This window comes from Aspergillus lentulus (genome assembly GCF_001445615.1).
Source record: "Aspergillus lentulus DNA, contig: Alt12, strain: IFM 54703, whole genome shotgun sequence".
In the NCBI taxonomy this organism is placed as follows: Eukaryota; Fungi; Ascomycota; class Eurotiomycetes; order Eurotiales; family Aspergillaceae; genus Aspergillus; species Aspergillus lentulus.
Genome location: NW_028322115.1, coordinates 2,364,557 through 2,379,817, shown reverse-complemented (window position 1 = coordinate 2,379,817; position 15,261 = coordinate 2,364,557). Strand labels below are relative to the sequence as shown.

General features: G+C 47.1%; 1 protein-coding gene across 1 annotated transcript; it reads right to left on the bottom strand.

Moving 5' to 3' along the window:
- Window positions 1–11,194: 11,194 nt before the first annotated feature.
- On the bottom strand, window positions 11,195–13,276 carry ALT_6700 (uncharacterized protein; the record flags this gene model as incomplete). Its single annotated transcript, XM_089600118.1, has 2 exons — window positions 11,195–11,394; window positions 11,452–13,276. The coding sequence occupies 2 exons, from the start codon at window positions 13,274–13,276 to the stop codon at window positions 11,195–11,197; spliced, it is 2,025 nt and encodes a 674-aa protein (XP_089455580.1).
- Between the last annotated feature and the right edge of the window lie 1,985 nt (window positions 13,277–15,261).

Here is a 15,261-nt window from a genome sequence, read left to right as displayed (position 1 = left end):
ATTCCACCAACGTTGGCAAGGGGGCAAAAGATGCGGGGATTGTCCTTGAACAAAACAAGGTGACAGACATAAAAGAAAAAAAATAGAGGGTGAAAGTAACAGTGGAACTTACATGGTCGTCGACAGGCTCGTCCTTGTATCTGGGTGCAGGTAGAGGACCTAGTTCAGTCTGAACCATGCCGGTCGTGAGTGACCTAGAGTGGCCTCGGGTGAAGAATCGGCTTCTTTCCTCTGCTCTTCTGCCGGCCTTCTATGATCTCAATGTATTGTTGCTGGAGTTTAGGAGGAGACTTGGGGTGTGAACGGCGAGAGCTTGGTGAAGGTTAGTTTGAGAAACAAGAACAATAACTCCGAAACGTTATCACAGTTAGACAGAGTTGGGACGGAACGGAAGCTAAAGGGAGGCTGAACGACGACGGGAGTGGCCCGAAGGAGCTGAGTGGCTCTAAACTGGGGTATGAGAGGAGAGGAAGAGCTCTCAGAATGTGTCAACGGTTGCAGTGGTAATGTGGAGGGTCCAGGGTGGTTATTTAGCTGCACACGAGGCCCGTCCTTCAGGCAGGCAGACGGGTCATCAGCACCAGCACGAGCGATCCCAGATCAGGACCGGAGGCGAATCGAAGACCTGGACACTAAAAGGGCAGGGTGGACGAAAAATAAAATAATAATAAAGAAAAAAGAAGAGCAACGGCGGAAATAAAAAAATAATAATAATAACAAAGCTGAAGGGGACTAGGAGAGCGCCAGAGGGAGCTGCTGAGTGGTGGGAAACAGGGTATATCAGAAATGAGCTTGTCACTAGCGGGAAGGTGGTGTAATATTGACTAGGATGGATGCAGGATGCAGGAGTGGAAAGAGGCGAGAATGTGACAAAAACGAGGGAGTGAGGAAGCGAGGAATCAAAATGACTCGATGGGATCCAGTCCAAGAGCTCAATCTGTTTAGGTTCTTGCCGGACAGTATGTTTGGGGTGGATGATGATGTGCAGCTTGCAGAAATAGAGCAAGATGAAATGCCAGACTAAGGAACACCAGGAGTAAACCAACCTGATATCACTGCATGTAGTCGAAGTATTCCTCTCCCATTTTCTATGAAAGAGAAAAGGGAAAATAAGTGTGTGGTCAGTTCGATCGAAGTCACAGCGAGCCCGAACTGGAGGAAGTCGAGAGAGTGTAGGAGAAGGATTGGTAATAATAGAAAAGAGAAGAGTAGACAGAGTCAGACTTCCTTCTCATTCAGTCTACTGAGGCAACGCAAACAAAGTGAGAAAAAGCAACCCAGTTTTAGATCGGAGAAAGCCGCCAGTGGACTAGCTGGGATGAAATAAAGGAATTGGGAGTCGAGCTTCCTTCTGGCCTTAGTTCGCGTCCCTTTCCTTAATAGCTGTGCTCAAGAGTACACATCAAGACTCCATATACTGTAGGCACAAGGTACGAGGATAAATTGAAGAAGAGGGGTGCGAAAGGAAACGGTCTTGAGGAGTACATCTATCAGTGGTCCAATAATCTCCGGCCTTTATAGTAGGCAGTAGGGCCAACGTACGGAGTACTGTGTGTGGTATTATGATCACATTTATTATTATTACTAGTATTTCTATTGTTACAGATAATAATTAACTAAATCAGAGGCTAGGGAGAATGATATAGGAATGGCTAGAAGATGGCTAAACTGAGCTGAGAGAGGATATGCAGCTAGGTGATTAGGACCTGCCACTACTCTTGTTGCTAAGAGCTCTGCATGAAATGATGATAAATACAAACATAATGGATGTGTCTGGGCTAGGTGTGTGCCCACAATTTAAGCTGTGGCACAAGTGTTGGACTTGGGCAGAATAATTACCATCTAATGAATAGTTGGCTTCCACTCTTCTGTCTTCTGATTGTATTAACCACTCTTGGTAAATGCGACCCTTCTTAGGGGTGGAAACACTCTTGAAGCAGGCTCCTTTAACCCATCCTTTGTTGGGAGCTTTTCTTTTCTTTTCGTTTTTTTTTTTTCCCTTTTCTTTTCTTTCTTTTTTTTTTTTTTCATAAAAGTAGAGGTTATTGATCCTCTTTTTTCTCCTCTGGCTCTTGTGTCGCAAGAGCTCGAGAATATCCTTGGCATCGCTGGATTTCTGATATCCACCACATTTAAACTAGGCACTTCAGTTGTTTAGTCTTTTTAAGTTTTTGGTGGACGATTTGCTTTCAGTAGATCGTTGGTCATGGATGGTCTGGAATAATGAAGATTGGCGACAGAAGCAAGAGGCACCGTACAGTAAGTTAGTTGTACAGTAAGTTAGTTGCTTGGCTAGCGAAATATAATGACACCTGCAGTGGTCAGGTTAGGTTGCCATGTCTGCAATAATAATAACAATAATGTTACATAGGTAATGTACCTTACGTAGTCTAACTTCTTTAACACTGTCTACTTCTCTTCTCCTGGAGAAGTAGATGTCGTGTTCCAGGTTCAAGCTGGCAGCTGATCCCAGTTTAGGTATCACACCAGTTATTTCTCTCATATAAGCATATGGGGATAAGTACCTTAACTGTCAAGGTAATTAATTGTGCTGTTCACCAGTAAAACAATGGTCATCATAGTTTACTCCATAATAATCTGATCTCAGTGTGTAGGGTGGGTACTTACCATAGATAGCAAACAATCCAGTCAGTAACGCTGGGTGTTGGATTTACACCCTCCTTCGCACGAACTGAGCTGCGCCGTGCCCTGACAGCCTCCACGCTGTAACGCACTGGCCTGTTCCGTACCGAATTGATCGGCCGAGTTTGTATATCTCTAACACTGTCGAGTTCGCAGGTTGAGATGGATCCCTCTTGAACCATACTTACTATCATTATTCTCATAGTCCAGTCGGCTTTTCTCTGTTCTCTTTTCTCATTTTTTTATACTTTCGGAGGGTTCTCTCTAGAAAAACAGGCAATACAGTAATGACTCTCTGGTTACATTCCTGTGTGAACTCGACCAATCTTACTTGCTGCCGTCAGCCTTGTTTCCACGGGTGGCGCCAAATCCACCCCTCCCGAGCCATCCATGATCCATCCACAGTTAGCCATGTTGTGTGTTTGGTAATTCATCGTATTTCCTTTTTCTTTTGCTAATTTTCTTTTTCTTCACTTGCTTCCCCCGACTCGAGATCAAATCAGAACCTCAAGATAATCTTCTCATGCCAAGCTCAGTTCGGATAGTATGTGATTGAGTCTGCCTTTCCGGCCCTGTTCAAATAAACTCGAAACAGCCTAACGGCGCCCATTCGGATGATTGACCTCCAAGCGGATACGACTCTCGCAAACCACTGTGCAACCCCAGGTCGTAAGCGCAAAGTGGCTGATCGATCATTGCCCAGCGAGTCCATTGCAGGCTCCTGAATCCTGTTGCTTTTCATCAGCGATAACCCTCCTGCATTGTGCATTATGACGCTTCAGGTGCACAAACAAGCGTCGTTGAAAGGGCAAACCTCCAGAGATGGTCGAATAATAAACAGCGGCAGGTCGAGTCGATGTTCTGTCATAGGCCGTCACAGCCGGAGCTATCACACTAAAGCCTGGTTCCTATCCGTCCTCGAGACGACCTAAGACTCGTTAAGAAAGCCTATCTGTGGATGGCCTGAAGACCCATAGATGGATCCACTATGCACGATCATGCAATCAGATTCTTCTGAATATTTAGTGAGTCTTGGCATTCCAGACCTAATGATTGAGACGCCTCCCCTCCATCAGCTCCGTAACTCTGTACTTTCAAGTTGGTCGACTACCCACCTTAGACCCTTCAAGCCTTCCAAGAAATGATAAAATAAAGGAATTATTAGGCCACAGGGAGTAGGTAGCTTCCAGCCACAATGTAACAGCGGCATTTTATTGCGCACAATGCTGGATTTCACCTGACTCCGATTTCCGACTGTTAGAAACGTAGGTGAGGAGTAAATTTGGGACAAAAGGGCCGTCCTCACCCAAGCTTCAATGACTTTGCAGGCTGTGTTGCCAGGGTTGGTCTTGCAATCTTGGCTGGCTGTCAATGTTGATGCTTTTATGAATAAAATGTTGCAAAAATATGGAAGGATATCAAAAGTCTCCGCGGAAAAGATGGACCAATAGATATGTGTGTCTTTTAGTTATCTTACCTATTGTGTGCATTACAGCTCTAACACAAATATTAGCAGGCCACCGGCTTGGAACTCTCTCTTGCAAATTTACAAGGAGAGATCGAATGACAAGAAAGATCGCCCTGGACCGACCATCGATAAACACAGCAAATCAGATACGGCAAATAGACATCAGCTCAAGAGCCCACCTACCTAGGGAAAATTAGATGTCTTCGTGAACCAAGCTGGAGCTGAATCATCCAAGCGCTGGAGACTTTTTAGACTGGGGCTAGTTGAGGTCGTCGTAAGCCGTAGGTCCCCGTTTAGGTAACCTCGCACCTGCTATGCCGCTCAGTTGTAGATTAACGCGCAATATTTGACGAGACAGATTTGTAGGTTTCAAATACACTCTTCTGTAGTACTTACTATATTCTAATCTCCTAGTGTCCAGACACTTTTCAGAGATTGTCCTCGACCCTTTGATCAAGGAACATCCTAGTTTGCTTTAGCGTCGGCGATAGTGGAGCCTCTCGGTACGATGGCATTCAACGGTGCTCATATCCCTCTTGGTTCGAACCGTCAGAGTAGCCATTGGCAAAGGCCAGTGGGATGGATGCAGGGTGCTTAACACATAGCTCCCGTAACCCCCCGGAACTACCATTTTCTCGAGCCTCCCATTTGTCTTGTCAAGCCCCAAAGAGAACCAACTTTTTTCTGAGACCAGGAACTCATGATTGCCCATTTGGCCTTTCTCTTTGCAACAGTTCCAGAACAATGCTATGGAAGAGATTTGAGTCCTCTCATGAGACAAAAATGGAAAGAGGGGCAAGTGGGCGAGCTTTAGCGAAAGCCAATGGAACCATGTGATGGCCAGAGCTACCGGGCAGTTACAAAAGCAGTACCTGGTCTTGGCGCCTTGGGTGCCATCCGGAGTCCAAGGATATTAAGCAAAGCTTCAGGTTCTCCTGAGGATAATAGGTTGCATCACGGTCAAGAAAAATTAGGGAGTCATCCACGGCGCCAAAGTTGCATCCTAGTGATATGGTTGCAAGACAAAGCAATGTTGCTATGTTGTTAAGTTTGCTCGCTAAACAAAATAGTGTAGATACGATCCAAGGCTCCAGGGGGCCGTCCCACTGCCCAGAACGATGGAGACTATGGTAGCCAAACCCCTCTCCGGCGACAGGGGATCTTTCAATTATCCCTGGGCGGATCAACGGCTTCAATCATGGAGTCTACGGAGCTACGGCTACGAGCTAGTAGCAATCATGTCTCAAAGTCCGAACTCGATCGGTTCTCGGACGTCGGAGTACTAGTTGGACCGCTGAAGCTTAGATGATGATCTGATCCAAGTTCCACATCTGTTAGATTAGTATTGAACGGATGGAGTAATTGACAAACCTAGGTACCTAGGTACCTAGGTACTGTTGTATCTTGAACATGTGAGGTGCAATCTACTAACCAAGAATATTATGTAGAATCTTGAGGTAGATTTTAGACTCCTGAGAGTTAGATATAGATGCGATCAGTAGATACCTCGATCAACTCTGCCTCATCAGGATGAAAAATGTTGCCTCCAAAACAGAGTAACCCATGGAAGCAACCTTGCAACTTGGAAGTCACAAGCTCTGTTAACTACTATGTACAACCTGAAACACCTGGAAAAAGATGATTAAATTCATTTCATTTTTCCTTTTCCCTGTTGGCCAGTCCATGTAGGTTTAGGCTAGGGCATTTTCAGAGATGATCATCTGCATGGGGCCCGCGATGCACCATCTGTCGTAAACTGTCCTTTGAAGCCAAAAACAAAAACAAACACAACGAAAAAAAAAATAAAAAAATATAAAAAAATATAAAAATAATAATAATAATAATCATAATAATAGAGCAAACTAAGTCTCAGAGTGAACCCTAGTCAGGCCCAGAGATATTGATTCACATCTTAGAGAGATCAAGCCATATCTGATGCTTGAAGGCATGTCAATGTAGCATGCATTGATGCTGGAAACCATGTCAGATGCTTTAAGACTCGCAGATCTCTTCAGGGCTATATTTTATCCATGCGTACATATTGTGGTCATACTGCCTCATGTTGGGGAATATAATCTGTATACTTACTGCGCAATTCTGATGTCATGCAAGATCCTCAAAACTTCCGTGATCTATCTCAATATCAATAATGCCCTTAGTATTAGCGACTGAGAGAACCAATGGCAGAAAACCAAGAATACCATACCTTACCTAGGTACCTTGGTGCCATAACATACACAACAGCCGCGCAGGCACAAAACCCCGTTATTTATCCGTCGACCATTCCTTTATCAGGCTATACCGGGTACACGGCCATTCCTTGTTTCGTGCCGATATTGTCTAATTGCCTAATATCTGGGGGAAGAAACCGGCAACGCCCTGCCAGGCCCGAAATGAACCACAGCGATTCGATCCTCAGGTAGACAACAACTAGAAATCTTGATACTCTTGGCCTTATCTTGGCGGAAGAATGACTATGGTCGCTGACTCCATTATCCGAACCACCGCTCTCATTTAAGGTTGGAAAGCGACAAAGCAATGGGTACCTAGGACCTAGGTATTTGTCAACACTCTATTGGCATTATTGATTATATGAGTATTAATATGCGTCGAAAGAAACGAATTCTAACTATCCATGGCTCAGCATTTGTCAATATAAGCCACTTCTCTGAGCTAGTTCTAGAATGGGCCAAGTGTGCAATGCTTTGCTAGACAACTCGTTAATAATCTGTTTGTCATTGACATTGACTTCCAGCTTGGTTCCAACGGCATGCTTTACGACTCCTCAAGTTCCTATGTGAGAAACTCTTATCCTCCGAACCTTCTCGGATCCAAGAGGTACCAGGACGAGTTGTGAAGATATAGGAAAGAGTGCATGGTGCAATCTTGAGGATGAAACAGAGAGACCCCAAAGAGTCGAAGAACAAAATAATAAAATAATGTAAATAAAAAACGAAAGAAAAGAAAAAAAGAGTCAATTAATTCTGTCATCTGTACGAACCAGCCAGACCAATGGGATATTGGATGAGAGGAGGGGACAGTGGTATCCACAACGATAATATTTCTCCGCACCTGGATGGAGGCTGGAGGCCTGGAGACTGGAGCAGATCACGGTCCGGGTCCGAAGTGGAGTTTGTCTGGAACACAGACAAAAAGCCTAGATACCCATACCTCCTGTAAGTTACCTAGGACTAGAATATCGGCGCCTTCAGTCAGTCAGTGGTAGGTAATGGGACAACAAATTATTCTGGCAATATGTTCAAAGTTTGTTTCATTTCTTTAATAATCAGTACTCCATAATCAGTGCTGTTATTAGCTTATTACATGTTGTTAAGACCTGATGTTGGTTGGTCTAACCAATCAGACAGTAATGACGAATTCGCCGACTCTCTATCATCCAGGCGGAATTCTCCGAAGCTGACAGTGCCTATTCAGGCACACCGTACTGCTTCGCTTCGCTGCGCGAAGAGCAAGAAAACGTCTGATCATCTGCCTTTCAGCTCTCGACACACTTTGATCTAATTGCACCACCAATCAGATCTGACATGAAGCGTCTTGGATGCCGATCTCCGCGGTGGCTTTAAGTACGTTCACTGTGTAGTGTGTTCCGAGTACGATATTCGAGCTGTTTTATTCAATCACAATACAGCGAGTTTATAACATACCTACCTATCATGACAGACACTTGTCGTCCATCATCGGTCCATCATCAGACGGCTGTTACAGAAACATGTGATTGATGATTAGACCTAGATTTAGAGCTCATTATGTTACCTAAATATCCTATCAACAATACTCCATAGCAGACTAGTAAGGCAGTGCCTAAGGGTCGGTACCCAAAGGACCAAAGCTAAGAAAGGCACCGGTAGCACGGCCCCACCATCCGACCTCGAATGACCTAGGACGTTCGGAGCTGGAACAGAGTCATTCCAATTTCTATTTTCATTTATTTTTAGCTCGCGCCAGTATTGGAACGGGACCTCTGAAAGTTGCACCGTTAATGGAACCCCGAACCGCGCCCAAGTGGGTATGATGTTTTTGACGAGGGGAACGATGTATGGAAAACTTTTTACTGATGCGTTCATGATCGACAGACAGGGATCGTAATTATAACTCATCATTTGTAAGAAAAGGTTCGAAGATTCGTGCATGAAACACGCCAAACAAAGCGTACAAGCGACGCCTAATTCAATGCACCGAATCAGGTTGAACCAATAGGAAGTAATCTAGTCGAAGCGCCTCGAGGCGGATGAGACAAACATTGATCGGAAGCAAAGATAACACCGTAGTGATCGTCCTCTGTTTACTGTCTACGGAGTAATTGAAGAAGCTGGTCAACTTGTAATATGTTGGACACTGCTGTGCCCTTCTTCTTGTCTCCTTTGCTGCTCTATTTCGAAATTTTGGTTTCAATCACAATTTGGATACGAATTTTGAAAGATTTCAGGAGTAATGCGCTAGACCAGGTAGCTTCGGGCCATCGGCAGATAATCGGCCCCAGTCAGTGGACTTCCGAGGCCACTCAGAGTACGACTATGTCGAGTTTAGGTTAGCTGGTTTGTTTTTCACTTTACACTTTGGTTGCATCTTTCGCGTAGATAGCCTAGACCCAGGGGCCACAATTGATCACCTCGGATAGGGAGAGCATTTGGACAAGCTGTGGGGAGGGGAAAGAGAACTACCTCATAGACAGGGTTCTTTTCGTCCCTGAATTCAAATCATCATGCAGGTAACCAAAGTATCCTCTGAGACGCCGTTAAAAAAAAGCATCCATTCAGTGGTAAACTTTAATATTCACCGACAGTTGAAACCATCAAGGCCAGAATGTGAGCAGTCCAAAAGCTTCGCGGCTGCTTTACCAGTCAAGTGCCCATTTGCCCGGTGGATGGATTATGCCGAACGGGCGTTGTGTTATGGTCCATTAAAGTTGACCACGTAGCGTATTGAAAAGAGATGATCCCTGTTCCATAAACTTTCAGGAACGAGAGTTTTAGTCATATCGCCGTAGAGTCGACTCTATTGTCGCCATCTACGGACAACTGCTTTCAAAGTCTCAAGGGCACGCACACACACACACACAATGCAATTATCACGGAGAATTGGCCTCAAACTAGCAGAGGTCGAGATTGGGCAGTAAATCCATCAATAATAGTCGCACTCACACCCTTCGCTCCGCTGGAGTTCAGCTCCTGACATTTCATTGGGGGATCTCCTGTGAGGCCTGTCGTCATCTGTGTATTTAGCGGCTTGGTTTCAACTTCGTACATAGGTGGATACATGGTACTCCGTACTTTAGACTCACGATCAAGTACCCATGATCACAGGTACTGAGGACGTGAGTTCTCGCGATCAACAGCCATTTGGAACCGAAAATCACTCACCAGCTCTATCCTGTCTATCTCGGTGATCGACCTCCACTCCCGCCCTCAATTCGTGCTGGTATCTAAACTAGCAGCCACAAGCCAGGATGCTACGCCAAAGTGACACCTACCACTCCCTGTCAAGGAAGGTCGACGCCACCACAATGGCAACGGCGACAAACGAATCAGCCTTGCTTATCAATCGCCATACATACATGGATTGAAACACTCTTTGTAGATCGGCACCCATCAGACCATGACCATCCCCGGAGTCCGTAGTCCATACCTGGCTTGTTAGATCGCACATCATATCTAACAACTGCATCGACGCAGGTATTGTACAAGGATCAGTCTTGACTCTTCTGGCCCCGGTTCTGATCCTCCCCACAACATCCCTCTCAGCTTGACAGCTGTGGCAACTGGTCAGGTACTCCGTCGGCCGTCGGTACCTTAGTTTCCTTCGGTCAGCACTACCTAATGGGATTGATTGCTGGATACCCGACATAGCGCCTGCCACAAAGAGCAACTCTGCCGTAGCAAGCCAACGCAGTAAGAACGGAACGTCCCGCACCAATATTTCCATCTCCGGATGCATCCATTTCAAGTGATTGGCGAAGACGAAAAAGTACTCGCTAGATCCTCGATCATGCATCGTCTCGCCTGTCAAGATTCAAGTCTCAAGTCTCAAATCTCAAGATACCGTCCGCACGCGCACCTTATCTAGACTAGTTCCTCGCGATCCTCTCCATATGAGATATTTCCTGCTCAATGTAGTATTTCCCTTCCTGTGTGGCGCAGTCCAGACTCCCGTCCCGAAACTCCTCCTCTTCCTCCGCCATTCATGTTCCATTACTGCTCCGTAGGAAGGATGGAGTATCAGCTAACTATGGACTAACTACTGACATATGCAGGCTCGCCGTTCTGTCCTCGGTTGCCCCTTTCAAATAAATATATGGAGAGAAAACAATTGCCTCACTGTCTGTCTTTCATGGTCAAGAGTGAGACTGGACTTCTGCTCCCCTCCACCCCCCAAATCCTCCCCCCAGTCTACGAGATGCTGCACGCTGTAGTGACGGACGATAAGAGGAATACCATGTGACAGGCCCGATTTATTCGGACGTTTTGGCATGGAATTTATCTGTTTAATATGTCTACGCTCGTGGTTGGCCGTCATTAATGGCTATAAAGAGGGAGAGGACAGACTCAAGTCATCTCTGTACTACTCCACAGACAGAATTTCCCGGAGGATGTTCCACAAGGCGAGAAATGAATTGACCGAATACTGGGCTCGAGCTCACTGCCCTCGGAGAAACCAGTCAGCAAAGCTGTCAGGTTGCATGGTGTAACCATCCTTGAGCTGGTTCTCGTGGGCTATTGATTCCGAAATGGCCGGTTTGCGGAAGGAGTCTGAGGACCTAGATATCCTTTAGGCAAACCTAGCTCGGTTAGACGTGAGAAAATGTTTGCTCTGGGCGGGTTGGTATTGGCCAGGTCTAAGGCAGGGCGGAGAGACGCGTTGAAAAATCTATTTCTCACAAGATACATTCTGTTCTTGCGTGGGCTTCATGCATTCAGGCAAATATCAAAGAACATGTAATTTCCAACAACTCAAAGGGTCTCAAGAGTCTCACATATGACGTCGCATCATGGAAAACAATCATTCATGTCTTGATGACAGTACACCCGGCTTTTCAGCAGGATTAGAAAGCTATGAAAACAGAGCCTATGCTTTACCAGCATCCGCCACTGGTTGACTTGACGATTTAGGGTCAGGCTTTGATTCGGTTGATCCCTCAATTGCACGTCGTGGCTCATCGTCTTCATCCTCATCGTCACTGGACAAGCTGTCCGTCCTGCGGCCCTGGCGACGATCCTCTTCTCTGCGTTTACGCCGTTCCTTCAGGTATTCCTGGTAACGGGCATCTATTGACTCGCGGTTAGTTCGATTTGCCTCAAATCATGTCGACGAGCAGCACATACCTCGGATCTCCTGCGTCTTGACGGCGTACCCCTGGATCTCCTCCTTGGTCAACACACGGAGGACAATGACATAATCAGGTCGTTCCTCGTAACGCTCGTTTCCAGCTTCAAGAGCGGCTGGATTTACCAATCGCCGATCGATCTTGGTCCATCGCGCTCCGGGAGGGATTCCCTTCTTATGGGCATCTTTCAGGGGTGCCACTCCCTCCCTGACCGGATTGGGCTCCTCGGGGAATTTGTCTCGAGGTGGCTTCAAAATCCCCTTTGGAGGAGCATCCGGGTCTTTGCTTTTCTTCAAATCCTCCTGGCTGCTGGCCGATTCGCGTGAACTCGTCTCATTTCTTAAAGGACCATTCTCCCCACGATGCCGCGAGCGTGAGCTCCTGCGCCTATGTGCCCTGTCGACCGTCAAATGCTGCGATGGCGGGTCTTTGCGCCCACCGGAAGATGAGTCGTAACCACCGGGTTGCCGCCGAGCTGAAGGTTCGCGTCGGTAGTTCTTGAGATCCTCGTCCGACGTGTATCCATCAGAATCACTCTCAGTTCTCCGTCTTGATGATCTGCGCGACCGGTGGCGGCGCCTGTGGTGCTCCTGTTCGTGATCATCATAATCACGAGCGTGATGGCGATCGGTTCGAGGGGTAAGAGCGTAGTCAAATTCATCAGAATAACCGGTAGCCAGAACCGCGGTTCCCAGCCCCGTTCCTGTTAATGGTGCCGTAGAGTCTGTAGCATTGGTCGACCTCCTAGGAGGTCTGTCATCGTAGGACTGCCGGCTACCCGAATCATCATCATGGCGCCGACTGCGGTGATGGCGGCGGCCTTCATGATCACTCCTGTAGGAAGAGTAACCATCGTCATAGTCCTGATGCAAAGAGACTGGTCTTCGCTGCCACGACATTCTCCGGGATTCCGCCGGGTCGACGTCGCTCCCGACGGACCCATGAACCGACGATCGGGACCTCGTATCGCGATCCAGCTTGTCGAAGCCTCTCTGCGAGGGAGGCGGTCCCAAGGCTCGCGCCTCCTTCTTTGGGAGCAGCTGATGGTCCTCGATCCCTGTCATGCTCAAAGGCCTCTCCTTTCGGTATGCACCCCGACCGTACTTCAACCTGGCGACCGAATCCTTTTCAAACTGCTCCCGAGGGTTGGTGTAAGAGTAAGCATCGTAGTCATCAATGTCTTCTCCCTTGCGGAAGCCTCCAGGAGCTGGATAGCGCGATCGGTGACCGTGGTCGTGAACTCGGTAAGCTCCATGACCCGTTCGAGATCTCGTTGTTCGGGCATGCGGCTCGAGTCGGCCAGTATCACTCGCATAATCTGTAGAATACTGCCGGCTGTGATGCCGAGCGCGATGTGACGAGGATGCAGGAACAATATACCGCTCATGACTTGGGAGAGGACTCGGAGATCGGCGATAGCCTGATGTGGTCACAGGGGAATGTCGTTTCCCGGATGACGGAACATCGAGCCGGACAGGAGCATGGTGGATCTCGGCAGCGGAAGTGGTACTGCTCCGCGGTCTCGGTCGGATGGCATACTCGGTCCTCAGCTTGGTGGAGTGGCCAGGGTCCCGGTATGTTGTCGAGGAAATCGGTTGAACCTCGAGTCTCGGTTCGTGCGACACACGGGTGTTGTATGGAGTGCTGAAGGGGGTCACTAATGGGAGATCGGAAGGGTAGGGTGGGTATCCTGGACGACCCATGGAGGAGTCGAAGTGACCATATGAGGAGCTGAGAGGCACTGTTCCGGTCGAGGCACGCATGGGATCAACCATGCGGTGGCCGCTCGGAGACAAGGGCCGGTAGCGCACTGAAGAGTTCATGACTCTAAAAAGGGGTGTTTATCTGTCGATTCGGTTGTCACAATCAAAGAAGCCGCAGATGTGCCGTTGATCATGGGTATCTGAAATAGAAGAAGAGCGTGTGACAAATATGTGTTGGCAATGGCGTAGATGAAAGAACCCGCGACCGGGAGTAGTAGTAAGGGAAAAAAAGGCTGAAGAGGTGCCCAATAGTGAATGGCAAGTGGATGCAGAAAAGGTGGGGAATAGGGCCTGAAGAAGGCCAGCGAAGCTGGTTCGACAATCTTCTAATCGAAAAGAAAGATGTCTCGGGCACCAGGCCAGAATGATAAAGCAGGCCGAGACCTGAAGACGATAGACTGGGGCTGGTGATGATGATGGCGACGATGATGATGATAATGCTGATGATGATGGAGGCGGCGGCGGAGGGGCAAAAAGCAAAAAATAGGAATGGATCACGGAAAACGGTTCAAAAGGGAAGTAGCTGGACTGTTAGACTCGAGGCTAAACAGGCGTGTGGGGATTCGGGGAATCGTTGGGCAAGCACTTAGTAGTTAGTACGTATGCACTAGGTACTATGCACTATGGAAGTATATGCAAGGGGGATTCTCGCCTGAGGGAGGAATGTAGCTGTCTATTTGTATGTGCAGATGGAAAGGCTGTGAAGGTGAAGCAAATGAAGGGGAAATCCGAGGACTGTGGATAGCATCGAAAGTACCCCTCCATGTACGGAGTATGAAGACGAAGAGAGTCGATAGCAATAACCTGATACAATATTGTCTGTATGGAGCAGTGTAAACGATTACTGTTTCAACACTCAATATCGCCATTATTTTATAGTAGCAGCGCCTTTAGCAGTACTCCGTAGTGCATCCGTAGCTATTCATCTGGTATTATCCATCCAGGTAGTATCTATCTAGTATGTACTGTTATGAAGGATGAATTATTAATTCTCTTTTGCAAGGATGTGGCGTAAAAGGTGGAGATATCTTCACTACCTTAGCTTCTGCTCCTCAGTTAATCCAATAAGAGGAAGCAATTGTGGATGTGGATGATGTTAGGTATATATCCAATGTCTAGTGGTTAAGTGGTTTTATGCCCAACAACTGTTTTCATATATCTAGATAGAAGTAGGTTCTTATGCAACCATGGATGTTCTCCTGTCAGACATCTGGAGACGGATGTGTCTTCCATGGATCATGTGGCATGCAGATACATGGGTACCTCAGGTATCTAGTTCAATCGTCTACCTTAGAGCTCTCCGCAACTCAATTCCTTCCACTCAACCATTCAAATCAACGATGATACTATCTGAAAACTGTCGTCATATGATTATCCCTCTTTCTCTTAGATATCAGCCGACTGACCCTTGCTGAGTCTACTGTAATTTCATTCAACCTGCGAAGGAGTCTCTGATGCTCCACTGTCCTCCACTCGTAATACGCGCAAGCTTCAATACTGCTTGATTCTACGGATACTCCATAGGCTATTCAAAACCACTACCTCTACGAGGGGTAGGTTCCAGGGTTACCTTTTAGGATTGGAAATGTCTCCCGGTGAGAGTTTCTGAATGCAACCTTCGAGAGTTCACGTTATCAAGAGAAGGCAAATTCTCGCCCAACTGCCCTGGTGAATTACCCAGTAAGTGTGTACTAAAGCACTAGTTATTGTATCCACCCGCGATCCCTCGAATTGGGCACACGATGATGACCTCATCCGATCTGACGGTTTCATACTTTCTCCCGTCCATCTTTCCTTCTAGAAAACCATAACCTAACGACTTCACACTACATTGGCTACAACCGCAACCGAGGTCACAAAAAGTGGAGAATATTCCTTACAGAACACAACCTAGGCAGTCAAGCTACTAATGTTTTGCTTTTGACGAGACGACGACACCATCTACGGTCCACAGATGGATCCTGAGCCAAGCCCCGGGGCAACTGGGCGCTTCTGCGGATTGCCCCATTGCCGGTGCCCTTCGTCAGTCAATCAAAACGCTTCAA